This window comes from Phascolarctos cinereus, unplaced genomic scaffold (genome assembly GCF_003287225.1).
Source record: "Phascolarctos cinereus isolate Bilbo 61053 unplaced genomic scaffold, phaCin_HiC Scaffold_2;HRSCAF=192, whole genome shotgun sequence".
Taxonomy (NCBI): domain Eukaryota; kingdom Metazoa; phylum Chordata; class Mammalia; order Diprotodontia; family Phascolarctidae; genus Phascolarctos; species Phascolarctos cinereus.
Window position 1 is genome coordinate 261,510,147 of NW_027555625.1, and position 27,680 is coordinate 261,537,826.

At 41.2% G+C, this 27,680-nt stretch overlaps 1 protein-coding gene across 6 annotated transcripts in view; it reads left to right on the top strand.

Moving 5' to 3' along the window:
* The window catches only part of VAV2 (vav guanine nucleotide exchange factor 2), a 456,873-nt gene that overhangs the window by 79,220 nt on the left and 349,973 nt on the right, over nucleotides 1-27,680 (top strand). For all 6 annotated transcript variants that reach the window (XM_078149967.1, XM_020981940.2, XM_078149968.1 and 3 more), the window contains exon 2: nucleotides 12,720-12,836. In XM_078149967.1, coding sequence (XP_078006093.1) covers nucleotides 12,720-12,836 — 117 coding nt within the window. The remainder of the gene's footprint in view (nucleotides 1-12,719; nucleotides 12,837-27,680) is intronic.

Genomic DNA, 27,680 nt, shown 5'->3' on the forward strand with positions numbered 1-27,680 from the left:
TTTTGATACTGTCAGTCCCCCTCTTCTCCTGGATACTATTTGCTCCTTAAGTTTTCATGATACTGCTCTCTCCTAGTTCTCCTACCAGCCCGACATTCCTCCATCTCCTCTGCTGGGCCTTCTTTTGTTGTTGTTGTTCAGTCTTGTCTGACTCTTCATGACCTCATTTGGGGTTTTCTTGGCAAAGATACTGGAGTGATTTCCTTCTCCAGCTCATTTTACAGATGAGGAAACTGAGTTGAACAGGGTTAAATGATTTGCCCTTACTGGGTTTCCCACAGAGTTCTGGGCCCTCTTCTCTTCTCCCTCTGCAGATTTCACTTGATCTTGTTAGCTTCCATGGATTCAATTATCATCTCTGCTAATTCTTGAATCTACTTATCCCACCCTAACCTCTCTCTTGAGCTCCATATTCACATCTCTTATTACCTATTGGACATTGGAATGTCTCAACAGACACCTGAAACTCAACGTGTCCAAAACAGAATTCATTATCTTTTCTTCCCAACCCTCCCCTCTTCATCACTTTTACTGTTGTGGGCACCCTCAACCCTCCCAGTCACATAGCTTGAAATTGAAGTGTCATCCTTGACTCCTGTCTTGCACTCACCCCACACCACCAATCTGTTGTCAAATCTTGTCAATTTTTTATCTTCACAATTTCTCTCATAAGTGTCCCTTTCTCTCGACTTACACAGCCACCATTCTGGTACAGGTCCTCATCACCTCATCCCTGGACTAGTACAATAACCTTTTGGTTGTTCTCCCTACCTCAAGTCTCTCCCCAGTCCAGTCCATCCTCCCCATAGCTACCAAAATGGTCTTCCTAAAATGCAAGTCCACCCTGCCTCCCCCCCCCATCAGTAAACTCCATGGATCTCTGTCACCTCCAGGATCAAAAAGAAAATCTTGTGTTTGGCCCTTTTGTGTTTGTTGTTTGTTTTTGGCTTTGTGTAAGCCCTTCACAACCTGACCCCTTCCTATATTTCTAATTTTCTTATACCTTTGGAATCGTGGATGGTCATTGCATTGATTCTATCTCTTACAACTTTGTAAGTTGTCTTTACAGTGTTCGTGTTACTATAGAACACATTCATGTTCCCTAATTTATTCATCCATTCCTAAATTTATGGGCATCCCTTTAGTTTCAACTGGGAGGGGGGTAGATTATAGGATCATAGATTTAGATCTATAACGGACCTGAGAGGTCATCAAGTCCTACCTTCTCATTTTGCAGATAAGGAAACTGAGGCCCAGATAGGCTAAGTGATTTGTAAGGAGGTCACACAGGCAGCAAATGGCAGAGTGGGATTTGAACTCTGGTCCTGTGACTTCAGATTTAGTATTCTTTCCACATTACCAGTTCATAGTTAGTAGTATGGAAACTAGACCTGTCAGGGAAAGAGTTGTTTTTCTAAACAGGCATAGAAAGTGATTATCAATAAACAAAGTCAAGTGGTCAAGTTCCTTGCCTCTGGTCTCTAGCTTAAAGAAATGATACACTCCTTCCTTTTCTTGGCTTGGCTTCCCTCTTCTCTCTTCCGTGGGAAATCTTGGACACAATTCTTTTTTGTTTCACCAGACACTCTTGTCAGCTTCCCTCCCTCCTTCCCTCCCCAACAAATTCTGTCTTTCTGTCTCTCTCTAATGTTTAGCAGGGCCTCTCCTTGGTTTGGGATTGATGGAGCTTAAGGAGGCCTTCCAGATGCATCCAGTTGTTTGCTGGATACAGCCTCAAATCTCTGAGCTGCTTGGGCTTCGTGCCAGTTAAGCTGCAGTGGGCTGCGGGGTATCCATTGGCATTAAGCCTACAGCCCCATCAGAACTCATCCATTCTCCCCTCATATTTATTCTTTTATGTTCCTAGTTTGGGCTTTCTGTTTCCAGCCTGATCCACCCCCTTTTATCTTACATTCCTGGTGGGCAGTTTTCTGGTTCAGCTATTTAAGAGAGGAAAGAGTCAGGGGCTAGGGATCAGTGAGGGACTTGGGCTCAAATCTGTACTTTGTCACTTATAAATGATGTGACCATAGGAAAGTCACTTTTACCTTTCCTTATATACAGTAGTTGTTCTGTGTGCTGATCTGCTTCAGGCTACAGCTGTAAAAGGTCTCTCTCACACTGTCACTGGGACATCTTTGCATCCCTTCTGCTCCCTGACTAAACTGTAGGCCATTCATATTTTGTGTTTTATCAGTTGGTTAACAAGAGGGTGAAAAATCATCCATTCTCTTCTGTTCAGTGAGCCATCAACTCTAGTGAGCCTCCACTGGGTTCTGTCCTTCTGAACTTTATTTTCATATCAGTCGTTTGGACCCATGCACATGTCTGTTGTTGCTTATTTCATGTGTGTATGACCTTTCTCTTTGATGGTGAATGCCTTGAAGTTTGGAAGCGTGTATGTTGGGGTTATAAGCTGGTGTAGTGGAAAAGATGCCCAAGTGAGGAGTTCTGCATTTGAATCCTGCTGAGGACACTGTCCACATGCACTCGTTTGGTTAAATTAAGAGTTAAAGAAGAGAGAGACAGGTCGTGTTCACAGGAAATGGAATTTATTGATTTCGAACAAAGGATATAGCCAGGATATATACCTCCCCAGGACATAGCCACCCTTTGATTTGATTTGGAATGTGCAACAGTTTATGCGAACAGTTGACATTCCATCCAGGAACTGATCGGCAGCTACACTATATACTCCCACCTAAGTGGCGCCCAGTGGAACTTAACTTAAGCTCCTTCACAGCTGGGACTATCCCACTTATGTATTGATCTCCTCAGTGTCTGCCACAGTGGTTGAAGTCTAATAACTGTGTGTTGATTGATTAATTGATTGAACATTGAGGCTTAAGTTGTTTTGGAGTTAGCAATGAACAAATGGAATTTGATGTCCTTTAAAATGAACCAATCTAGGATGAGCAAGCCCAGGCTTGAAGGACAGCCTTGATATAGTGGATAGAGAGTTGGCCTCAGTGTCATAAAGAGCTGGGTTCAAGTCCTGCCTTTGATAAATATTGTCTGTGTGACCTTGGGCAAGTCATTTAACCTCTTCTAGTGCTCTACGCAATGCCGTAATGACCGTACAACTATGAATTGCAGAAAAGATGCAGATAGACCTACACTGGTAGAAGGAGTTTCCTTATTTAGGAGTTCCCTGTTTTGGTTGAAATCACAGGGCTAGGATATTCCTAATCTTCAGTGAGCTAGAAAAAACATACAAAGGCAGGTCTGTGGATTCAAAGGATGATAAGTGACTACAGTTAGGGATTCCTCAGTCACTCAGTCTATTTCTGTTCCTTTTGGCCAAGGTGCCCAGTCTGACCAGACTACCTCACTGTGTGAGAAGGCAGCTAGGAGGTGCAGGGGTTACAGTGCTAGATCTGGAGGCAATGTGTGACCTGAATTCAAATCCAACCTCAGACACTTAGCGCCTCAGTTTCCTCACCTGTAAAAGAAAGGATAATAATAGCATATACCTTCCAGGGCAGTTGTGAGGATAAAATGAGGTAATATTTATAAAGTGCTTTGTCAACCCTAAAGTATTATATAAATGCTATTATTGTTATTGTTGTTGTTATTTTTAATTAATTAAACTGAGCTTTGTTTTCCTCATAAATATCAATTAATCAACAGGCACTTATTGACTGTCTTCAGCGTTTTGAGTACTGTGCCCAGGGATATACATACAAAGGAGAGACAGCCCCTTCCCTTAGGGACCTTATATAATCTATTAGAGAGCTATATCATATTCATAGATAAATACTGTATATATATGTGTGTATATATCTTATGTATAGATATATGCACATATATACATACATATATACATGTATATATCATATGTATATGTGTGTATATCTCGTATATAAATGGTGTACATATATACATAATATATAATCATGTAATGCACAATATAACCTATGGGCTGGCCACATCATTTGAATGCAAAACGTATGCTTGACAAAAAGACTATGGAGAACTCACACAGGGCAAGTGCTCACATGGTGGTCAGAAGAAGTGATACAAGGACACTCTGAAGATCTCTCTTAACTTTTGAATTGATTGTATGGCGTGGGAAACATTGGCCCAGGACCGCTCAGCATGGCATGCCCACATCAGAGAAGGTGCTGTGTCTGTGAGCAAAGCAGAATTGAAATAGTTCAAGAGAAATGCAAGGTACACAGACTTAGAGGATCCACCCCAAAGGTTCACATGGACTATTTGTACCTGACTTGTGGTAGAACATTCCGAACTCGTGTTGGTCTGATCAGCCACAGTTGGACACATTAAAACTTGAGTCTAGCACAGTGACGTCATTTTGGTCCTTTTTGAAGAGGAAGGACAACAACCACAATATGGATCATTATTATGCATATGTGTGTTATACACATATATGTAATGTGTCTGTGACATCCTGTATAATGCTTCATACACTTTATCTTATCTGAGCTTCACAAGGATCTATGAAGTAGATGGAAGAGGCATTTTATTCTCATTTTGTAGATGGGGAAACTGAATCTCAGATCCTTTAAGTGACTTACTCATCATTGCTCTGCTAGGAAGTATAGTAGTGGGGGGATTTTATACCTTGACTCTTCCTGATTCCAAGCCCAGCACTCTATGATCACATGTCCTCTTTCTGCCTAACTAATGTAAAGTGTTGAAGTGTTATATGAATGGCGCCCCCCCCAAGATTATTGTGAGGAAAGCACTTTGTAAACCTTAAAAGCCCTGTCGAAGTGTGGTCTCTTATTAGGCAGTTCATCATCTTCCGTGTCCATGGTAGCTGCTCCTGGAATGAGCAGAGCTGCCATCCAAAGCACCGTTGGCTCTCTCTGGTAGCATCCGGATTTCCTCTCCCTTTTCCCACTCCTCAGCGGGCCTTGTCTTCCCTTCAGAAGAAGCATCTATTTTTGTGTACTGAAACAAGACATAGAAACGTTATTGCTCTCTTTGGCTGCCTCCACATATCGCATGATCTCCTGGTTTTAGAGCAGTCTCGGAGGGGTACACCATGGCGCGTTAGCTCGATGAGTGTTTTGCTGGGTAGGCTTTGGCATGCCAGGAGACTGTAAGTTTTGCTAGGTGTACTGTGAAATTTTAGAGGTTGCATTATCATTGATAAAAATTTAATGTAAAAATGTTGATAATATAGTGATAGGTAACATGTGTAGAGTATTTACTATATGTCAGGCACCATGCTAAGTGCTTTGCAATTATTATCTTATTTGGCTCTGACAACAAGTTTAGGAGGTGGGTACTATTATTATTCCTCTATTTTATAGATGAGGAAACTGAGGCAAACAAGTTAAGTGACTTGCTCAGAATCACACAGCTAGCAAATGTCTATGGGTGGTTTCCAACTCACATCTTCCTCACTCCAGGCTCAGCCATCTATCTACTGGACCACCTAGCTTACCCAGTATATGGCAAACATAGTAGTCATGAAATACACAAGACAGGCTTATTATAATTACCACTACCTGCAAAACTCATCAGACCTTGAGCTCACAAAGCATTGGATAAAAAAAAATGACCCCTCTCATTGAAGGGAAACTGCATATGCATTAGTCTTCCTTCGGTGGCCAATGTAAATGTTAAGTGGGCTGGGATTTCTCTTGACAAAGCTATGTCCTGAAAAAGTGTTGGAGAGTTACAGCTTTTAGAGTGTCTTGATAGATTCTAGAGAGTCCTTGATGTTTAGAGAGGGAAGATCTGGTTTGGATTGGGCTTCTGCTTTTGACTCTCTGTTTAGCCTTGGCCAAATGACTTAGGCTCTTTAGTGCTCAGGATCATCACCTTGAGGTTGAAGAACTTGGACTAGTTGATCCCTGAGGTCCTTTGAGATTCCATGATCTGTGATTCTGTGATCCACTCCTGTGATCTAAGAGTCCCTGAGGGAAGAGGTCCTTCCCAAAGCCAGTCCGGTTCTGTGTCCTGCAGTGTTGGCTTCCCACACGGGGTTATCTTTCATGGAGCCTGAGTGCCAAGCAGTGCAGGCTGGTGACTTCTTGGAAAGCCATCCTCATTTCCAGGAGTTTCTCTGTCTCAGAATAAATTGGCAAAGTAGGATTTGATGTTCCTACACTTAGGGAGATGAGTCAATATGGTACAGTGGAAAGAGCTAGAAAACTCCATGAGCTTTGCCATTTATTGGTAGCTTCACGACCTCCTTAAGGAGGCAGCGTGATGTAGTGGACAGAGCTCTAGACCTGAAATAAGGAAAAGCTGGGTTCAAATTCTGCCTCGGAGACTTGCTGTGTAACCCTGAGTAATTTACTTCCCCATGCCTTGGTTTCCTAATCTGTAAAGTGAAGGGCTTAGATCAATGGCCTCTAAGGTTCTTTTCAGCTCTAAATTGGTGCTCTTATGATTATGTGAAGTCACATATAACCTCCTTGGGCTTTTGTTTCCTTATTTATAAAATGAGGGGTTTGGATTGGGTGGCCTCAAAAGTCTTTTCCAGTCCTATGATATAACCCAGAAACCCCAGAGTGTAATGTCCACACAGTAAGTGCACGAAACAGAGCAGCTGTTTAAGGAAAGCTAATGACTACCATTTGTTTTCCAAAGAAAAGACCAAACAGGTCTATTTTCCTCTGGAGAGGAGGGGCTGTAATTGAAACAACTTTAGTTCTGGAAATGAAACCTTTGCTTGTGGTTTTATTTTGAGATGATGTGGACTGGTTTCTATGCCATTGTTTGTCTTCAGTATTCTGTCTCTCATATATCCTATCCACCCCAGGGCTTTCTGAAAGCCAAGTGACAAAAGACTCTGAAGGGGAGGGACAGAGATATGTCTGTCTTGTTCAGCCAGGATTGGGAAAATAGATGGGAGAGTCTGGATCCAGTCTGTGCCCCTTTACTAATCTTATTTCAGGGTGATTCTATCTAAAATGTCTGATTAATGGCCAGGAGAGAAAAGCTTGACATTTTCAGAACCCAGAATGTTCAACACCCACATCACTGAAGGAGGGGAAGAATGGTGGAATTGTTCAGGGGAGGTGTCAACCCTTATTTAACTAGCTTGGAGTGGAAGCCAAGAGCTAGGATAGCCTGCCGCAGTGTCCCAACTGTGTCTAGGGGCAGGTCAGGAAGCTTTATTGATTCCTGTCACCTTCAGAGAGCTTTAATGGTGAGCACTTTATAACGGCTCCACTGTTGAAAGGGAAGACTCATGTGATTACTGATGCATTCATCAACATAAATCCTAGATTGAAGCAGAAGTGCTAATAATAGCTCACATTTGTTTAGCCACTCACAAAGCACCCTTTTCAAAACCTGTTGAGGTATGTGGTCTAAGTATAGTTGCTCCCCTTCTATGGGTGGGGAAAATTAAGGTCCTGAGGGAAACTGAGGGAATGGATTATCCCAAGCTTATGTGGTTAATAGGTAGTAGAGCTATGATTTGAAACCAGTCTCCCTGACTCCAAGTCCAGATTTCTTTCTCGGGAATTATTCAGGAACAGAATACCTAGTTTATGTATTCTATAGATATCTTTCTTCTTCCCTTATAGCACTCAGCTTTTGATGCTGGAGTGGGGAATAAGGAAAGAAAAGACTCAAACCATTCCATTTTTGCTGCACTCTCTATAGTGATGTCATGGAATGGTGGGCCACAAACATGAGATTGCTTGGAATATCCATAAATTTAACAAACTTGTGTTTCCCCAAGCCCCAACTAAATAATCTAGAATTGACTTTAAGTCATAATGATTCTATTTGTCCAGGTGCAATGGTTTAAATACATCTCTGACAAAGAGGAATAGCAAACATAAATAAAAGACATCAAATTTAGTCTGTATTCTGCCTAAACTCCTTTCTTGACAATGAAGGAGTCTGTTATTATATATAGCTAAGGGTATTGGTAACAAAAAAATAGCACCAGGAGAGGGAAGGACTTTAGTTTCGCTTTTCCACCAACTTGTATGATTATGTCTGAGTCATTTCATTTCTTTGGGCCTCTGTTTCCTCATCTGTAAAATATGAGGGTTGAACTAGATGGTTGCTAAAGTCTCTTTGACCTTCAAGGTTCTGTGATTAAATTGACCACGGTAATGAAGGATCTCCCACTCTTTAAACCTAAAGTATATATGGTGCAGTATCATCAAAATTCAGAATTGGGAGTCAAGAAACTGGGAATAAATTTCTGACTTTTCTTGGCTTTCAAGGCTCTCTATTCAAAGTCTAGGACCATCCTACCTTTCCTTGCTTCCTTATTCCATTATATTCTATTCTCCAGCCAGATTCTAGAGTATTCTCTGCCCCTGAAACATATATCTTGTATTGTTGTCTCTGTATCTTTGCTAGTACTATACCCTTTGCCCAGAATGCTCTTCTTTACTTTTGTCATTGGTTAAATTCCTATCCCTCTTTTAAATCTCAATTCAAATACCACTCAAGCACTTAGTGTACCTCTCTATTCTACTTGTCACATGACATTTTATATTATAGCTATTGGTGTTTTTGTTTTATTCTCTTACCTGAATATTAGGTTTTTTTTAAAAAATTCAACAAATGTTTATTAAGCACCAATTACATACAAATATCTGTTAGGCTTTGGGAAAATAAAGACAGAAATTTTTTCCCCCCACTTAATCTGTTAGTACTAAGAACATGTCCTGGAACAAGACACTTCATCTCCCACTTGTGAGCCTTTGCATTTATGGTCTTCCATACCTGGAATGCCTTACCCCCTTCACCCCTGTCTTCCTTTGAGGCTCAGCTCGTCTCATCTACTCCAGGAGGCCTTTCTAGGTCCCACAGCAATGATTACCTTCCCCTGTCAAAGTGCCTTCCTTTACTCTCTATTAGTTGTTCACATGTAGCCTTCCCCATTAGAATGTAAGTTCCTTGAGGGCAGGGACTGTGTTGCCTTTCTTTGTATTTCCAGCACTTAGCATAGTGCCTGACTTGTATGAGTGCTCAGTTATTGCTTATTGACTTAACATACTTGAGGGCCGCAACATGTCCTATTGAAACATGGCCTGTTGGTATCTTTGGTACCTGCATTGCGTGATATTCTGCACACAGTGGGTACTTATAAATTAACTACTGAATGACTTTGACTCAAATCCTGTCTCCTCTGTTTATATCCATATGATACTGGGCAAATGACTCTAATCATTCTGTTTCTCTGTTTCTCAGTTTTCTAAAAGCCTGTAAAATGAGTAGGTTGAATGACATAATTGCTGAGGTCCCTCCCATCTCTACCATTCTATGTTGTAACATTTTGAGCTGGAAGGTCCTTCTGTGCTCTAAGCTTCCTTTCAGCTCTGATTTTCTGTTTTGACATTCAGCATTCTCTGGTGCTACTTTTCACAAAGTGAAGCCTTGTGTAATTGAGGGCCCACTTACAGAATCATAAGATTGAGAGTTGGAAGGGACTTTGGAAGCCATCTGGTCCAGACTAATTTTATGGTTGAAGAAACTGAGATTCAGGGGAGTTAAGTGCCTCCTCATGGTCATACAGCTAATAAGCATCAGGAGTAAGGTTGGACCATTGGTCTTCCAGGCTTTATATCTAGAACTCTGTCCACTGTGCCAGGCTGCAGCATTCACCTTCCTGCCTGCCCTGCCCTTCCCTCTCCCCAGTCTCTCCTCTTTCATTAAGGTAACTTTCAGGAAAGCACAGCTCAGTTTTATAGAGACTCATCTAGGTGACTTGAGCTTAGATTTCAGGGGAAAGGTTGCCTGGATGAGTCAAGAGCTTAAGGTGAGAAGCACCTTTGTCTGTCTCTAATATTCCTTCACCCAAGAGTTGAAAGAACAACAGGGCAAGACAGATGCTTTGCAGGCAGCTGAAGGGAAGGCTTCCCTCGTTTAGAGCTATGAAGGGAAACCTGGACCTTGATGGGTGTAATTATGGTTAAAACCTGTATAATTAACTCTGAAAATTGGAGGCTTAGGAAGAATTAAAATAAATGCTTAGTGGAAATTTGAGAAGAGGGATGGGCTCAAAGCAGTGGCAGACCACTCTGCAGAAGGCCAGTGGAGCTTTCAAGAAAACAGGAGAGGAAAAAAGTTAGGTGGTGCTGTGTTGGTTCATGTTTATCCCTCTCCTCAAGACGTGTAGTGCCTTTCCTTGTACTGCAGATCAGGTTCAAGGTCGTCCTTTTCTATTGCAATGCTCTGGGCTGTGGTCCTCTAAACAAATCCACTTCCTTTGTCAGCTCTTTGGCCATGGTTGATCAGCTTCGAGTGATCATCATCTCTTCATCACCAGGTCTTTCCCCTTCTATTTGTCAGCTGCTCTTCTCTCCCATTATTCAAATACCTGATTCCTCAGGACGCCAAAAAGCTTTTGTGGCTTGACTAAATAAAGCCATGTTGAGTCTTGGTGGGTCACACCCTATCCAGAGTTGGAATTCTTGAAGGAGCATAGATTCAGTGCTAGAAGGGATCCCAGAACCATCTAGTTCAATTCACTTACCTTACAGATGAGGAAACTGAGGCCCAGGGTGATTATGACTTAACTCCAGGTCCCATAGGTAGTAAGCATCAGAAGTGGGATTTGAACACAGGTTTCCTAACTTCAGAACCAAAACCTTGCTATATGCCATGTTCCTATGCCTCTTCCTTCCCCTGAAATTCTCCCAAATTATGTGTTTATTCATGGCTACCACTCTGAAATTCATTCATTAATTTAATACACATTTGTTACATACCTATTATGTACTGGGGTGCTATGCTATTTGTTCCAGGATATAAATATAAGACATGGTCCCTGCCTTTAAGGAGCTTTACATGGGGATAATACATTCAGTAAATTCCTTAAGCATTATTTTAGCCTCTACTATTTGGAAGAGATGTTATCCTTCCTGGCCACTCTCTACACCCCTCTGGTGTGAGGGCTTGGCAAGCTCTTTTCAGGGCTGCTCACTTACTTTTGGTGTGTGTCTGTCACCCAGATTTTACCTGTAGCTCCAAGAAGTTGCAGCATGTGCAGTGGCCACACCCTGGGAGAACTGTCTTGGCAAATGGGCTAACCCACGTTGAGGGTAGTTGGTGAGTGATTAGAGGAATGTCTACCCCAATCATGTGAAGACTTGCCCCAGCGACATTGACTTTGAAGATTTCTATCCTCAGATTGTAAGGTCAAGTCAACAAGCACTTATTAAATGCCTACTGCGTGCCAAGCACTGGGCTGTGCTGTGTCAAGTACAAGGAAGAACTCTCTGTTCCCAGTGACACTGATTTTGTTATTGTCTGCTCACTCCAATGGGCTGTGGCTACTGAAGGTCCCCTCTCTGTAGGCATCTCAGTGGCAGTAGTGACAGCTTCCACTTCTATGGTTTAGAAATTTACTTCAAACCAACAGTTAACAGTTAAGTCAGAAAATTTGACTGTGGAGTTCTGTTGCTTTGAAGGAAGGGATAAAGAGCAAAGGAGACATATTGAATCTTCATGAACAGTTGAGATGAGAGCTTGAAGGACAGAGGCTACACCCACATGGACATAGACCCTTCACAGTAACTGTGGAATTGCCATTGAGGACAACTACCTTGTGAGCTTGGAGTCAATCACCAATGTGAGAGATTGCAGAGTCTACTTCTTCCTAAAGCTAGGAAGAATGAGATCAAGGAAAGAACCAGTGGCATATTTCTAGACCCTTCTCCAAGCAACTCCTGGAACTCTCACGGGCCATGTTGCTTGAATCTAACCTCTGTGTGCTGTGTTCTTTTTTCTTTACATTTTATTTTTATTATTTTTTAAAAATTATTTTTATTCTCAAATCAAATACCCAAAAGAATGGTTATTGACTTATGCATAGTAGAATAAAGAGGATCGCATATGAAATTGGAATGCTCTATTCTGGACAGCATCTTTTTTTTTTTTTGAAGATCAACCTGTAGCTTTCAAAGCTGCTCTGCTTCTCTGGTGTGGTGTGCTGGGTTCTTAATAGAACTGAAGGAAACCATTCTCAACATTCTCTCATGGTGGACTTGCCAGACAAACTAGATGAGTCTCTTTTCTCCCCTTGTAATTCACCCATGAACAGCTTTTTAACTTTAAAGGAAAAAAAAAACTTTTCACGGGGTTAAAAAAAAAAAGGTAACTTCCTTGTGGTATGGTTTCACGTCTAAATACAGTAGTTAGTCCTTTCTGCTATTCCCATCCTTCCTACCTTGCCACCCACTTGGGAGTAAATTTTGAGATTAAAGAGAGGTTCTCCATGACTCATTCTCCTAGGCAGATGGGATGGCTACCACAGCTCCCACCCTGGTGGCTTCCCTGTGATGGCCTGGGATCTTCCCCTAAGGCCCTGGGTACTGTTGGGGTTTACCAACTTCCTTTCTAGTTTATTGTAATGAGTGACAACTGTCTAGTCTGACAGAAGCAATTCTTGGCTGTTGGTTTTTCAGCATGTTTAAATAGTTTAGGACTCTTGTGTCCATGTATTTATTTAGAAGGAATGTGGGGAATCTTGCTGACTCAATATAATTTTGTTGTTAACGGTGGTATTATGGTTGAAATCTACTGGATTAAACCTGGGGAAGGCATCCTTTGAATGAGAACCATTTCATCTGGCACAGCACAGAGTTTGGCTTTGATAAGGAAAAAATAAATAATGCAGTCTATATTTTTCACTTCAGTGCAGATTAGTGTTTGAAATAATGTATCTATTCATTGTGATGTTACTTCCTGGTTTATTTGAATCCAAGGCTATCTTAAATGATACTTGCAGGAACTAAATTTCAATTCTCTTCTTTCTCTCTTAGTTTCTATGTCTGAAGAACATTCGGACCTTCTTGAAAGTCTGCCATGATAAGTTTGGGTTACGGAACAGTGAGCTGTTTGATCCTTTTGACCTGTTTGATGTTCGAGATTTTGGGAAGGTAAGCTTTGTTTTTATCCATGGCCAGCAGCTCTGCTGGTTCATGCCAGGCTGATGGCTGTCACAGAATCACACAAGGTGAACCAAATAAACGTAGCAAGTTTGGGCAACTCTAAAACAAAGACATAGTTTGGGCAACTCTAAAACAAAAGCATGGCTTGTTTTCCCCATGCCTCAGGTGTCTGACAGGTGTAGACTAGGTTATGTTATGGAATAATTCAGAGGTCAAATTGTAGACATACAGAAATAAGAAAGCACATTTTAATTCAGAGAATATAAGACTTGTATGGAGTAATGAAGAGGGGAAAAAAGAGCCCCCCAAAAATATATGATGACTGCGATGTCAACAAATTCACCGTGAAGAGGCAACAAAACTCTGGTTAATTACCTTGGTTAATGTTGACACTTTACTTTCAAAGTTACAGGATGCATTCCTCCTTCCTGTTAATTAGTAAACTAATTTTTTTTTAGGTAATATAATCCATAAAGTGATTATTGCTTGTTGGGAAGTATCTGTGGTATCCAAACAACATTACCAATATATTTATAATATAATAATTTAGAATGAGTCTATGCATGTGCATTATGATAGGGCTGGGTCCTTGGTGGCTTTGAGTTGAAATTTAGGGCTTTGTTGACAGCTGATGGTGAGTAGGAAAAAAAGGGGAGGGGCATTTATTCCAATCTCAAATTTGGCTTCCTTCAAGACTCGGTGCAAAGTGCACCTTCTGCAAGAGGCCTTTCCTGGTCCTTCCAGCTGTTCCTGCCTTCCACTCTGAGATTACTTTCCATCTACTCTGTATATATTTTGTACGTGCCTATACATTTATGTGATGTCTCCTCAATTAGACTGTAAGCTTCTTGTGAGGGTAGGGACTGTGTCTGGCCTTTCTTTATATCCCTAGTGCTCAGCACAGTATGTGGCATATAGTAAAAACTTAATAAATGCTTGTCAACTGACTGATTGGTTGACCAAGGTCAACATTACTGAGACGTCTTGAGGATAAACTAGAACGCGATGCACAGTATCTCAGTTCTCTTGAAACAGTGACTTCCAGAGCTGTCCTTCAGACGCTTTTGCCCTTAGCAGGAAAATGATTAGGAGACAGAAGGCTGATTTGGAAGTTCATCATGAGTGGGAAGCCCCAAGTTATGGAAAGGCTTAGGCATCACTGGAAAACATGACATGGTTGATATTGCTCATTTTAAATTGATGGTGCGGTATCAGGGTTGTAATAGCTCTTTGATGGGTCCTGGGACCAGAGTCTTCAAGCACAGAACAAGTTTTTATGCTGCCTGTAATTCAGGCATTCGTAAGTCACTCGGTACTCTTAAGAATCCATGCATTTACTTTACATTTTCTCAAGCTCTGAGTCACCTACTGTAAGAAAGCACCCACTTTTCTCATTACCTGAAGAGAGAATTTCCACTGGCTGATGGGAAGTATTATAAGATATTTATTGCCTAATTTATTTTTAGACCATTATCAGAGACTAGCCTGTTTGAGGGAATCTGCTTTATGAATATGTGATTTATGAAATGCAAAAGGATTTTTGTTATTTGCAGCTATGAATGTTGCAAGGCCAGTATGCTGAGAGACTTCATATTACAGTGCTGCTCAGCATCACAGTAGCATAGATTTTAGTTCAAACCATCCCGTACAAGTCTGCTGTGGTCTGCGAGGTCTTTATAGATGAAGTCTCAAGCACTTCATGGGATCTTAATTCGGTGTTTAACACTTAACTCTTGAAAGTTGTTTCTTAGGTGGAACTTCTCTTCTTTCAACGGATTCAGATTACTTACTGAATAAAATAAAAACTCTTCACCTTGTTATTCAAAGCTCTCCATGATCTGGTTCCAACTTACCTTTTCAAGCTTATCTGCCATGACTTCCTTTCACAAATTGCATATTTAAGCTAATGGGCTACACACCACTTCCTCATCCTGTCTTCTCAGACCTCTCTTCTTTGCTGCATATTGGCTTTCATGCCTGGAATAATCAGCCTCTACTTTTCCAATCATTGGAATCCTTTTCTTTCTTCTAGTCCCAGCTCAGGGCTCACCTTTACATAAAACTTTCCCTGATGCCTATGCCCCCATCTTTAAATGATGAGACAGCTTGTTGTAGTGGATAAATATGAACTTAGAGGCAGAAGGACCTGGGCTTGAGTTCTGCTTCTGATACTTACTAGCTCTGTGACCATGGGCAAGTCAGTTAACCTCTCTATACCTCTGAGAACCTTTCCAGCTCCAAATCTATAGTGTTATAATGTGCCCCTCCTTAAATCGTTGCTATCACTTTGGACATTTCCTAAGCTCTTGTATTATATTTATGTGTGTATTTGTTTTATTACTCTAATAACTTGTGAGCTATTTGAGAGGAGGGGCTGGGCTTATTTCATCCTTGTACCCTCAGTGCTGACCACAGGTCCTACCCAGGGTTGGTGCTTCATTAGTAAGTGCTATGTGGCAAAGTGGATGAGTGTTGGGCCTGGTGTCAAAAGACACATCATCCTGAGTTTAAATCTGACACTTACTAGTTGTGTGACCCTGGCAGAGTCACTTAACCCTGTTTGCCTCAGTTTCCTCATCTGTAAAATGAGCTGGAGAAGGAAATGGCAAACTGCTCCAGTATCTTTGCCAAGAAAACTCCAAATGGGGTCATGGAGAGTTGGACACGGCTGAAAACGAATGGACACCAACAATGACAGCAACAACAATAACAACAACAACGTAAATGTTGGTGGAATGGAATTGCTGTGTAGGTGGGAGCCCCTTAGCTCACTGGCTGACCTCAGGAGGGAGGTGTGAATGTGCTGGGTCCTCATCTGCACATCTGTTGGGAGCTGCACCAGACTACAAGTTGAATGGAATCATGCTTCCCCTATTTTCCACAACCGGTTCTCATCATCACAAATAGTCTTGATTTAAAACAGATTTGGACCTCCCCCTTCAACTTTCCTCTTTGTGGTAGCAAATGGCGGGCCTGTCATGCAATGTCACCAGCAGGAGGTTATGTCTGCTTTGGAGAAAAGGCCTTAAAAGAAAAAAAAGCTTATTATTTAGAATAACTATACTGAGAAGACAGAAAACCTCGGCCAAGTACATTTTTTGGCCTGCAGTTAACATTCAGAGTATACAGTATATAATTTCATTTTGTTTTGAATTTGCTGCAGCCAAATGTAATGATGTAAGATGTACATAAATATGGATTAAAGTCTCATCCTATGACCAGCCAACTGTGTGGCTAAGAGGTTTGCAAATGTTAGTTACTCATTTTCAATAATTTGCAATGATTTGGTTCTGGCATTGGAGAGGATTTCAGTGCAGCCTGAGCGAGCCCCGCCCTCTGTGGTCAATGGCTGCATGTGTTATCTCATCTGCAGTCTTGTTCCCGAGGTGTCCTGATGGGAAGGAAGACTGCTACAAGTGATGGCAGGCTTCTGTTTGTCCCAGAGATGGGATTGATAGACGGGTTGTGACAAGATTCTAACATAATGCAATTCTGAGGCAAGAAGAGACTTAATGAGTCATGTCATCCCCTTCATCTCTGGATGGACTGTACCAGAACTGCCCCAGAAAGCACATGGGATCATAAGTTCAGAACTGAAAGGGACCATCTAGCTCATTTCCCATGTTTTTATAAATGAGGACCAGTGAGGCTAAGTGCCTTGTCCAAGGATATTAAATAAAACAGAGACAGAATTTGAATCCAAGTCTTCTGATTTCAAATCTAGTACTCTTTCCACAGAATTTAGAATTGAAGGGGACCTTAGAGATGATTGATTGTGATCCCTACTTCTCTCCTTTGAACAGGTGAGGGAACTGGGGCCCAGAGGAGAGAAATGACTTATCGAAGACAATATAAGTAACAGAACTGGGATTTGAACCCAGGTCCTCTGGTGTTGAGTCCAGCAGTCTTTGCTGTTGAGGCAGCAAGGTGGCACAGTGGATAGAGCGCTGGGCCTGGCGTCAGGATACTACTGTCCAGCCTTGGATGCTCAGTAGCTACGTGACCCTGGGCAAGTCACTTAACCTCTGTTTGCCTAAGTTTCCTCATCTGAAAAATGGGGATAATAATAGCACCTACCTCCCAGGGCTATTATAAGGATCAAATGAAATATTTCTAAAGAGCTTGGCACAGTGCCTGGACCATAGTAAGTGCTATATAAATGTTAGTGATGATGATGATGATGATGATGTTGACATCCCCTCATGCCCCTTAAAAACCCAGTGCTACATTCTGACTTGGTAGTAAAATTCCATTGTACTAACCTTTTCAACAAGGAAGTTCTCTTGTATTTTTAGCCTAAATATCTCCTGTTGTAATCTCTCTTTCTGCATGAATGCAGACATGTGTGAGATCTCTGTTGCAAATCTAAGAGTTAACTTGGCATAATGGGGGAAAATAACCCCCACTAGATTTGGAGTCAGAGGACCTAGGTGTGAAACCCAGATCTGAGTCTTTCTTAATTAACTAACTTACTTAATGTTTGGGAATCACTTAGCCTCTCTTGTCCTCTATTTCCTTCCTTCCTTCTAAAATGAAGACGTTGCACGAGGTGATCTTGAAGGGCTCTTGCAGCTCTAGGTCCTACAATCCTAAGAGTTAATGGACAATAACATGGCAGTGAATGTGGGGCCCTGTTCTGGTACCATTGGAAGAAACAAAACCTGAAATATCCCGCCACCCACCACCACTGCACTCCTGGCAATAGGCAGCTCCCAAATCCAACTTTCCGTCTTCTTGATGTTTGTTTGGTCAGGTTTTTGTGTGTTTTTCAATCTGTGGTTAGCACTTCCAAGTAGAATTTGAAAGAAGGCCAGCTCTGAGACTCAGGGGTGCGTGTGGTGGTGAGGGGAGTGGGGAATGGAGGGAATTGCTCTGTGGCTCCACTTCAATGGGGAAGTCATTGTTGAGTTCTTAGGTATTGTTGTTAGTGCTTCTTGGCTTCTTCGGAAGAAGATCCTATTTGAAAACCAAAAAACAGGAAAAATAAAATTATGTTCTTCATCTGCTGGCCATATTTAACTGCCTCCATGCAATGCATGAGTTCAGGACCGTGGAAGATAGGGATAAATACTCGGGTTCCTTGCTTGGGCTGTAAGTCTCCTCCTCACCCCCACCCCCCACAATGAAGGGAAGATTCAGGTCAGTTCATTACCTCCTTAGACTCCCACCTGGTTAAAGACAAGAAGCTGGCCAAATCTTTAAAAACCCTATTAACTTCATCTGCCTCTACATATGGTGCACCTTTGAGGTAAGTAGGTGCTTTTCTTGTGAGTAAGAGGAGAAAATTATTATAAAATCAAGACATCTGGGTTCCCTAGGTAGTCCTGTATTATAAGTTTAGAGCTGAGACCTTAAAGGTTATTTAATCCAACCTTACCTTACCTTCCCCACTTCACAGATGAGATAACTAAGGCCTACAGGGATTAAGTGGTTTGGTAAGGGATCAAGGGTAGTATGTGGCTGACTCTAAATCCAACATGCCATCCACTGTACCAAGCTTGCTCTCTCCTGATTCTGTCCCTAACATAGTCTGTGGCTAGCCGCTTGCTGAGTGGGCCTTGATTGGATTAGTTGACCTCTATGGTCCCTTTTAGCTCTGCTGAGAGTCTAAAATTCTAAGGGAATTAACTAAGAATAGAATGGGATTTAGAGGAGAAGCCTGGAAAGGAAATATAATAATTCTGCACAGATTTTTAAATTATATTTTAAAGAGGGGGAAGGGAAGATTCTCTCCTCCCTACCGCTCTCCCTACTTCTTCGCACCTCTCCCCTACCCCCTTCTTCCCCTCCTATTTCTTCCCCCTCCCCCCATTCCTTTCTTTTCATTTGGGTGGCTCCATAAGTGTGTTAGAACAGGTGCTGAAGTTGCAAACAGATGTTTCAGCTAGGGCATTTATCCGCACAGGAAACTCTGTTACTGGCCTTCCTGAAAGCAGAAGTTCCAGCAGTCAGAGGTCTCTTTAGAGTATTTGAGCGTATATGTGTGTGTGTGTACATATATACATATATACACACACATATATATACATATATACATATATGTATGTATGTATGTATGTGTATATATGTGCATACACACACACACACACGTGTGTGTGTGTGTGTGTGTGTGTGTATATACCAGACAGGCTGCCTATTGAATAGCCAGGGGCTTTTGTATTATTTTATTTTTTTATCCTTTAAGATTTGTGAGATCTGGGTCCAACATACTAAATGGAAACAACACCTGGGAGTAGGGTTTGCCTGGGAATTGAGAGACAGGTGGACAGTGAAAAGAGCAGACTGGTTCCATTGTGAAGCCTCTGTTGCTTAGGTAGTTGAGACAGAGAGCCAGTCTCCTTTGGAAGCCTGGCTGGCTGGAGAACTGAATCTACTGTAAGACCCCTGCTGTGGTTGAGTAGGCAGCCCCATTCTTGGTGTCTGTGGTAGCTGTTCTCCTTTGGGCTGCTGGGGCAAATGGGGCTCAGAGCCTCTTCCTTGTAGGGGCAGGGATTATTTTTTTTTCTTATTTGATGTTTTATTTCCCCCAATTATATGTAAAAACAATTTTAACATTTTTTTTTCAATTTTGAGTTCCAATTTCTCTTCCTCCCTCCCTTCCCCCCCATTGAGAAGGCAAGCAATTTGACATAGGTTATACATGTGTAGTCATGCAAAACACATTTCTGTGTAACTCATTCTGTGAAAGAAAACACAGACCAAAAAAAAAACCCAAGAAAAATAAAGAAGGCAAAGAAAAAGTATCTTTGATCTGCATTCATGCTCTACCAGTTCTTTCTCTGGAGATGGACAGCACCTTTCATCATAAATCCTACAGAATTGTCTTGGATCATTGTATTATATTGCTGAGAATAGCTAAGTTATTCAAAGTAGATCATCATACAATATTGCTGTTACTGTTCACAATATTCTCCTGGTTCTACTTATTTCTCTTTGCATCAGTTCAAATAAGCCTTTCTATGTTTTTCTGAGAGCATTATACTCATCATTTCTTTCTCTCTCTCTTTTCTTTTTAGGCAATTGGGGTTAAGTGACTTGCCCAGGGTCACACAGCTTGTAAGTGTCAAGTGTTTGGTCTGAGACCGCATTTGAACTCAGGTCCTCCTGACTTCAGGGCCGGTGCTCTATTGTCTGCGCTACCTAGCTGCCCCCTGCTCATCATTTCTCAAAGCACAATAGTATTGCATCACAATCATATATAACAGCTTATTCAGCCATTCCCCAATTGATGGACATTCCCTCAACTTCCAGTTCTTTGCTACCACTAAAAGAGCTGCTATAAATATTTCTGCATACCTTTTTTGTACTTTCTTTTTTTTTTTTTATATCTCTTTGGGATACAGACCTAGTAGTGGTATTGCTTGGTGAAAGGGTATGCATGTTTTATAGCCCTTTGGGCATAGTTCCAAATTGCTTTCCAGAATAGTTGAATCAGTATACAACTTCATCAATAGTACATTAGTGTTTTAATTTTCCCATATCCCCTCCAACATTTGTCATTTTCCTTTTCTGTCATATTAGCCCATCTGACAGGTGTGAGATAGTGGCTCAGAGTTGTTTTAATTTGCATTTCTCTCATCAATAATGACTTAGAGTATATTTTATATAACTATAGATAGCTTCTTTGACCATTTACCAATTGAGAAATGGCTCTTATTTCTATGAATGTCACTGAGTTTTCCATATGTTTGAGAAATGAAGTGTTTATCAGAGACACTCACTATAAATTTTTTTTCCACAGTAATGATTACCAACTATGTGTTTTCCACCATCCTATTTTCCCCATTTATTCTACTCTCTGTTTCTCCTTTTACCCTGTCCATTTTCAGAAGTGTTTTGCTTCTGATATTTATCTCCTTCAAATTGCCCTCCCTTCTATCAGCTCTCTCCTCCCCCACTTCTCCTATCCCCTTTCCTTCCTACTCTCCTGTATGGTAAGATAGATTTCTACACACAACTGAGTGTGTATATTATCCCCTCTTTGAGCCAAGTCTGATGAGAGTAAAGTTTGTGTGCTCCCCTTCCTGCTTCCCTCATTTCCCATTCCGCTCTAAAATCTTTTTCAGGCCTCTTTTATGTCAGATAATTTATCCCATTCTCCCTCCCACTTTCCCCTTCTCCCACTGCATTCTTCTTTCTCATCCCTTAATTTTAATTTTTTAGATAATTATACCATCGCATTCAACTTCCACCTCTGCTTTCTCTGTATGTGCCTTCTAACTGCCCTATTAAGGAGAAAGTTTTTAGGAGCTGTAAATATCATTTTCCCATGTAGGAATATAAACAGTTTAACCGTATCACATCCCTTATGATTTCTCTTTCTTCTTTACCTTTTTATGTGTCTCTTGAGTCCTGTATTTGAAAGTCAAATGCTCTATTCAGCTTTGGCCTTTTCATCAGGAATACTTGAAAGTCCTTTATTACATTGAATGTCCATTTTCTCCCCCTGAAGTATTATACTCAATTTTGCTGGGTAGGTGATTTTTGGTTGTAAATCCTAGCTCTTTTGCCCTCCAGAATATCATATTCCAGGCCCTTTAATATAGAAACTACTAAATCTTGTGTAACAGCAACATTGTATGATGATCTACTGTGAATAACTTAGCTATTCTCAGCAATACAATACAATGACCCAAGACAATTCTGTAGGATTTATGATGAAAAGTGCTGTCCATCTCTAGAGAAAGAATTGTTATCCTGACTGTGGCTCCATGATATTTGAATTGTTTCTTTTTGGCTGCTTGTAGTATTTTCATCTTGTTCTGGAAAGCCTGGAATTTGACTATAATATTCCTTTTCATTTTCAGATCTCTTTCAGCAAGTGATCAGTGGATTCTTTCAATTTCTATTTTACCCTCTGGTTCTAGACTATCAGGGCAGTTTTCCTTGGTAATTTCTTGAAAGATGATGTCTAGGTTTTTTTTTTTTTTAACATGACTTTCAGGTAGTCCAATAATTTTAAAATTCTCTCTTAGATCTATTTTCCAGGTCATTTGTTTTTCCAATGAGATATTTCATATTTTCTTCTACTTTTTTCATTCTTTCGATTTTGTTTGATTGTTTCTTGATGTCTCATACATTCGTTAGTCTCTACTTGCCCAATTCTAACTTTTAAGGAATTATTTTCTTCAGTGAGCTTTTGTATGTCTTCACATTTGGCCAGTTCTGCTTTTCAAGGCATTCTTCTCTTCACTGAATTTTTGTGCCTCTTTTACCATTTGGCTTATTTTGTTTTTTAAGGTGTTAATTTTCTTCAGTTTGTGTGTGTGTGTGTGTGTGTGTGTGTGTGTCTCCTTTACCAAGCTGTTGACGCTTTTTTCATGATTTTCTTGCATCATTCTTTTTTCTCTTCCCAATTTTTCCTCTACCTCTCTTACTTGATTTTTTAAATCCTTTTTGAGCTCTTCCACGGCCTGGGAGCAATTCATATTTTTCTTTGAGACTTTGGATGCAGGAATTTTGACTTTATAGTCCTCTTCTGAGTGTGTGTTTTAATCTTCCTTGTCACCATAGTAACTTCCTATGGTCAGAATGTTTTTCTGTTATTTGCTCATTTTCCAGCCTATTTCTCGACTTTTATCTCTGTGCTAAAGTGGGGCTCTGCTTCTTAGGGTGGAGGGTGCACTGTCTCAAGCTTCAGATTTTTTGTGTAGCTGTTTTTCAGAGATAATTCTCAGGACCTGTAAGTTTTTGAATCTTCCAAGGTGGTATGATCTAAGGAGAAGTATGTTTACTACTCTCTTGTACTCTGTGTTGGTTTGTGAGTGACCACAAGCACTCTTTTCAAGCCTGGAACTATGACCAAGGTCCCTGCTTCCTTGTGGTCACAAGCTCTGCTGTGCTAGTGCTCCTCCTTGCCCTGGGACTAAGACCCAGGACTGCAACCCAGATCCAAGTATAGGCAATGCAACAGAATCCTGCTCCTGTTGCCAGCAAAGGGACCCCTGTAAATCTCCTTCTGACCCATTGTCTAATTCCCTTGCCAACTGTGGGTCAAGAGGCCTGGAAAATGCCATTGCCACCATTGATTTGGTTGCCACAAGACCTGCTACTGGTTCGCTGAGGTCCTGTCTTTGCTGGCATGGCATGCACTGGACTATGCTCCTCTTTCACCCTGGTGTACCAGACCTTTCCTGCCGACCTTCTAAGTTGTCTTGGTCTAGAAAATTATTTCGCTCCATCTTTTTATGGGTTCTGCCACTCTAGAATTTTTTTAGAGTCATTATTTGGAAGGGTTTGGGGGAGAGCTCTGGCAGGTCCTTATGTGCAGGGATTATTAATATTAATTTTCCATAGGGAAAGTTATCTGAGATATTTGAAAAGCTAAAAATAGTAGTCTGCCTGCTTGGTGACGGAAGAGAAGAGGTGAATCACCTCCCAAACTATTGACTTGAGTATTAACATACATAGTCACTACAAGGTGTCATTAAGGGAAGGGAGTGTCAGTTGTCCTTTGTCGTCCTTACTTAAGACTTTTCACTTTTTCCAGTAAGATATTTAATGCTTCTGCATTCAACTCCTGAAAAGTCTTTTAGAATTCTCGTCTGTTTTGCTTCTTTGACCATGGTACTTAATTCTCTCCCTGTCTTAAGAAGATTTTAACCAAGAAGGCAGTGGTGATAGAGAGTTGGGGAAAAGGGTTGGTTACTGTAAAGATGATGCTACGCGTTATTCTGGATTATGTTTGTCTGTGTCTGTGTCTATGTGTGCATCAGGATGTTTTCCAGTTCCTCTTCACTTAAGTAACTATTGAACACCTACTATGTGCATTAAGATCATAGCATCATATGTTAGCTCCTGTGCAAGGAAGACCCTGAAAGGAAGTGAATTAAAAAGATATGGTCTTGGAGCAGCTAGGTGGCGCAGTGAATAGAGCTCTGGCCTTGGGGTCAGGAGGACTTGAGTTCAAATCCAGCCTCAGACACTTAATTCTTACTAGCTGTGTGACCCTGGGCAGGTCACTTAACACTGATTGCCTTACCAAAAAATAAAAAGATATGGTCTTTGCCTTCAGGGAGTGCATTCAGTCATCTCTTTCCTGTGTAGCTTCATTAATTCATTTAAAATTGAATTGTAATCTCTCTGAAAGTCAGGACCTTCTTTTGTTTTTGTATCCTCAGCACTTAGCTCAGTGCCTGGCACAGGTAGTATGCACTTAATAGATGCTTGTTGATTGGTAGACTGACCCATGGTAACTTCTCAAATTCTATCATCCCTGTGTTTGACATTTTGGGGATTATTTCTCACTTTGGATTATTTCTGCTGAGCTTTCCAATTTCTGGACTTCAGTGGTTTCTTTCCTATGGAGAGGGTGGCCTTGCTGGCATGGACTCTCTGGAAATGTTACATCTAGCTCTTTCATACTGGCTGGGCAGTGAGGTATTGACTCATTGTCTAGTGTCTGCTGACTTTACTACTGCTCTTTGTTCTTGTTCTACTTCACTGTGGTAGACCTCCCCCACCCCCCTTTACCTCTCCAAGGCTGGAGGAGTTGGAGATGGATAATGCAGAGAGTACTGGGTTACAAATGGAGAAGCTCCTCATAGAGCTGGTGCTTTCCAAGAGGCCCTGGATGGGGGACAGTGCTAACCTTTGCTGACTCATGGTTAACTCTTTGGGAGCAGTTCTTAACTGATTGGCCTCCATGGCTCCCTAGGCCTTAAATGCTTGATTCATTTGGACCACTCAGTACATCAGTCCAGACAGGGCAGGAATGCCTTATGGGATGCTTAAATGCTGGGCTGTATTTACTTATGCATACATGTTGTTTTGCCCAATAGAATGTAAGCTTCTTGAGGTTAGGGAATACAGTATTTATATATTTATTTATTTTTATTCCCTGTGCCTACCATAATAACTGAAGCAAAGAAAGTTTGTAATGAATGCTTTTGGATTGATTGATGGAACCTGTTGATTGAGACAGATTGGTAGGGAAGGCCATTCTTTACACAATATACATTTGTATGCTAAAGTTGGAACTATGCTGACAAGATTAGCCAGGCCTCAGCACAGAGGTAACTCAGAGAATTCTTAAAACTCTCCACAGTTTGGACTTAACATTGTCTTGTGTTTTATAGTCACATTTGTTTCTGTCTCATCCCTTAACCAGACAGTGAGGCATTTAAACTTTGTATCTCCCCAACTTGGATTATAGATCCCAAGTCGAAACAGACTTCAGAGGTTATTTGGCCCAACTTCCTCATATGACAGATGAGGAAACAGGCCTAGGGAGGTTAAATTACTTGCCCAACATCACACCGGTTAGTATCAGAAGCAGGGCTTGAATCCAGGCCACCTGACTTTAGAGCCTCTGCTCTTTCCAGGGAGCTCTTGCTTGTTCAAATTAAACAAACAAAAATCATTTTAAGAAAATTCTGCACATATTGAAAGTGCTCATCAATGTTCTACGAATAACCCTTGGCTACACTGACAAAGAGTTTTTGGGCAATTTGCACTTGGTGTATTTGAGTCTCCTATCACTAACTTACCCCCGAAAGCTCAGTACAGATTTTGCCTAGGATGGAAAGAGCCAGAAATGTTGATTCTGGGAGTTTTTCTTCCTTGGCTGTCTTCCCCTCTGTTTTTCTGAGGGGTCACATTAAGGGTATTATATTTCAGATCTAGTAAGACATGCCCAGTACACTTCCTGAGCTCCCACAGTCTCTGGTAAAGAGACTTGAGCTGTCAGAGTTTGAATTATTGTCTGAATGTTTGGTGTGCAAGTAATCAGGGTTTTGTAATAAAATATTGATTGGAGTTTTTTCCCCCTTCCCTTATGATTCATAAATCATTTTTCACTTGCCTTATTGGCCTATTTTCGGACTCATCTCAAGGGGTTTGGTGAGTGTGTGATGGGGAGAGAAGGATGAATAGGGAGAGTTAACCTTGTTCACCTTTGGTCTGGTCCATAGGGTAAAGTTATCCTGTGCTGTAGGTTTAGTTCAGGGTCAAAGGTAGGAATGGAATGGTTAATTTCAGTACCACAGCCTTTTGAGAAATCCTTGTAGTGACACTTCCCCCATGCCTTGGGAGAGTTAGAATTAATTTTTAATCCTGGTCAGAAGTTAGGGATTAAGGTAGAACACTGAGTGCTGATAGTGGCTGCAGGCAATAGCTTCTTTCCACTGTTTTCTGTGTTTTTTCAGATCTTTAGGAAAACTGGCATGACATATATTGTAGCAGAAGAGAAATGACTTTTAGCTACCCATCACTAGCAAAGTCGTGGACTGTGTCTTTGGTGGAAGTTGCTCTACATAGAGTGGATATTTATCTAACTGCCTTTATTAGTCAGTAAGTCAGTTAACAAGCATTTATTTATTTATTTATTTTGGTTTTGGTTTTTTTTGGTAGGGCAGTCGGAGTTAAGTGACTTGCCCAGGGTCACACAGCTAGTACATGTCAAGTGTCTGAAGCTAGATTTGAACTCAGGTACTCCTGACTCCAAGGCGAGAGCTCTATCCACTGCGCCACCTAGCTGCCTCAACAAGCATTTATTAAGTGTTCACTGTGTCTGGCAGAGTCAGGAGATGGAATGTTGTATGAGAGAAACAGTAAGAAGGCCAGTGTTGCTGGAAGGTGAAATCCCTGAAGTGGAGTAAAGTGTAAGAAAACTAGAAGGATAAGCAGGGACTCATAAGGAGTTATAGGCTATAGGATGGTTACAGGGAGGGATTGGAGTTTGAGGAAAGAAAGTTATGTGGTCAGATCTGCATTTTGGGAAGATCACTTGGGCAGCTGGTGGATAGATGGGAGTAGGGGTGAGACTGGAATGGGTTTGAATTGTGCCTCTGCCACTTACTGAGTGACTTTATGTCAGTCCCACTTCTAGGCATCTCTGAAATGAAGGTCTTGGAACATGGCACCTCTAAAGTCTCTTCTAGCTCCAAATCTTGCGATTATAATTGGAGGATTTTTTGAGACTATCTTTTCATTGGTGTAAGGAATCCCTAGTGAAGAAACTTCCTCTATCAATGTAGATATTCTGCTTTGAAATATGTAGTATAATATGGTCATAGTACAGTATGTCCTTGGACACTGAGTAGTTAAATGACTTCTCCCTAGAATCACATGGCCGGAACACATTAAAGATGGGATTTGAATTCAGACGTTTCTGAATCTGAGGCAAACTCTCTATCCACTGTACCATCTTGCTTCTCTATTATGATTATTTACAACAACAGTAAAATTATCAATATTTTGATGTTATAAGAGCCCCCGTGGTATAGTGGCAAGAACCCTGGATTTTAAGTCAGAGGACCTGGATTTACATTGTGTCTCTTTGACTTACTGCCTTTGTGACTTTGGGCAAGTTACAAAGCCTCTCTGATCTCAGTTTATTAATCTCTAAAATGGCCGTGTTGGTCTTGTCCAGCTCTAAACATATCTAAATCCCATTAAGGAAAATTACAAAAACGAAAACAAAAACCTGAGGACAGAATGATTAGTCTGAAGATTTAGAAGGAACCTTAGAAATCTTTCTTGTCTATTTCCCTCATTTAACAGATATGAAAACCAAGATCCAGAGAAAGGGCGTGCTTTCCCCAGATTGCACAGAATCTCTGGCATTGCCAGGACCAGAAAGGAGCCAGGTCTTCTGACTCCCAGCCCAAGGCACTCTCTTTTCCGGCAAGGTGCCTCCTTTCTGGAGCCTTGGCTGTTTGGGAAAGAGAGAGCCACTTATCACAAAGGAGGTTTATTTCTACCTGGGTTGTGTAGAAGGAAAAAAAAGTGAGATTTGGTATTAGCATGCTGATGGGTGAAACAACAGAAAGCTATTTGGTACCTACTGCAGTAGGATATTGATGGATTATGGGAATACCTTTTCCAGGGCAG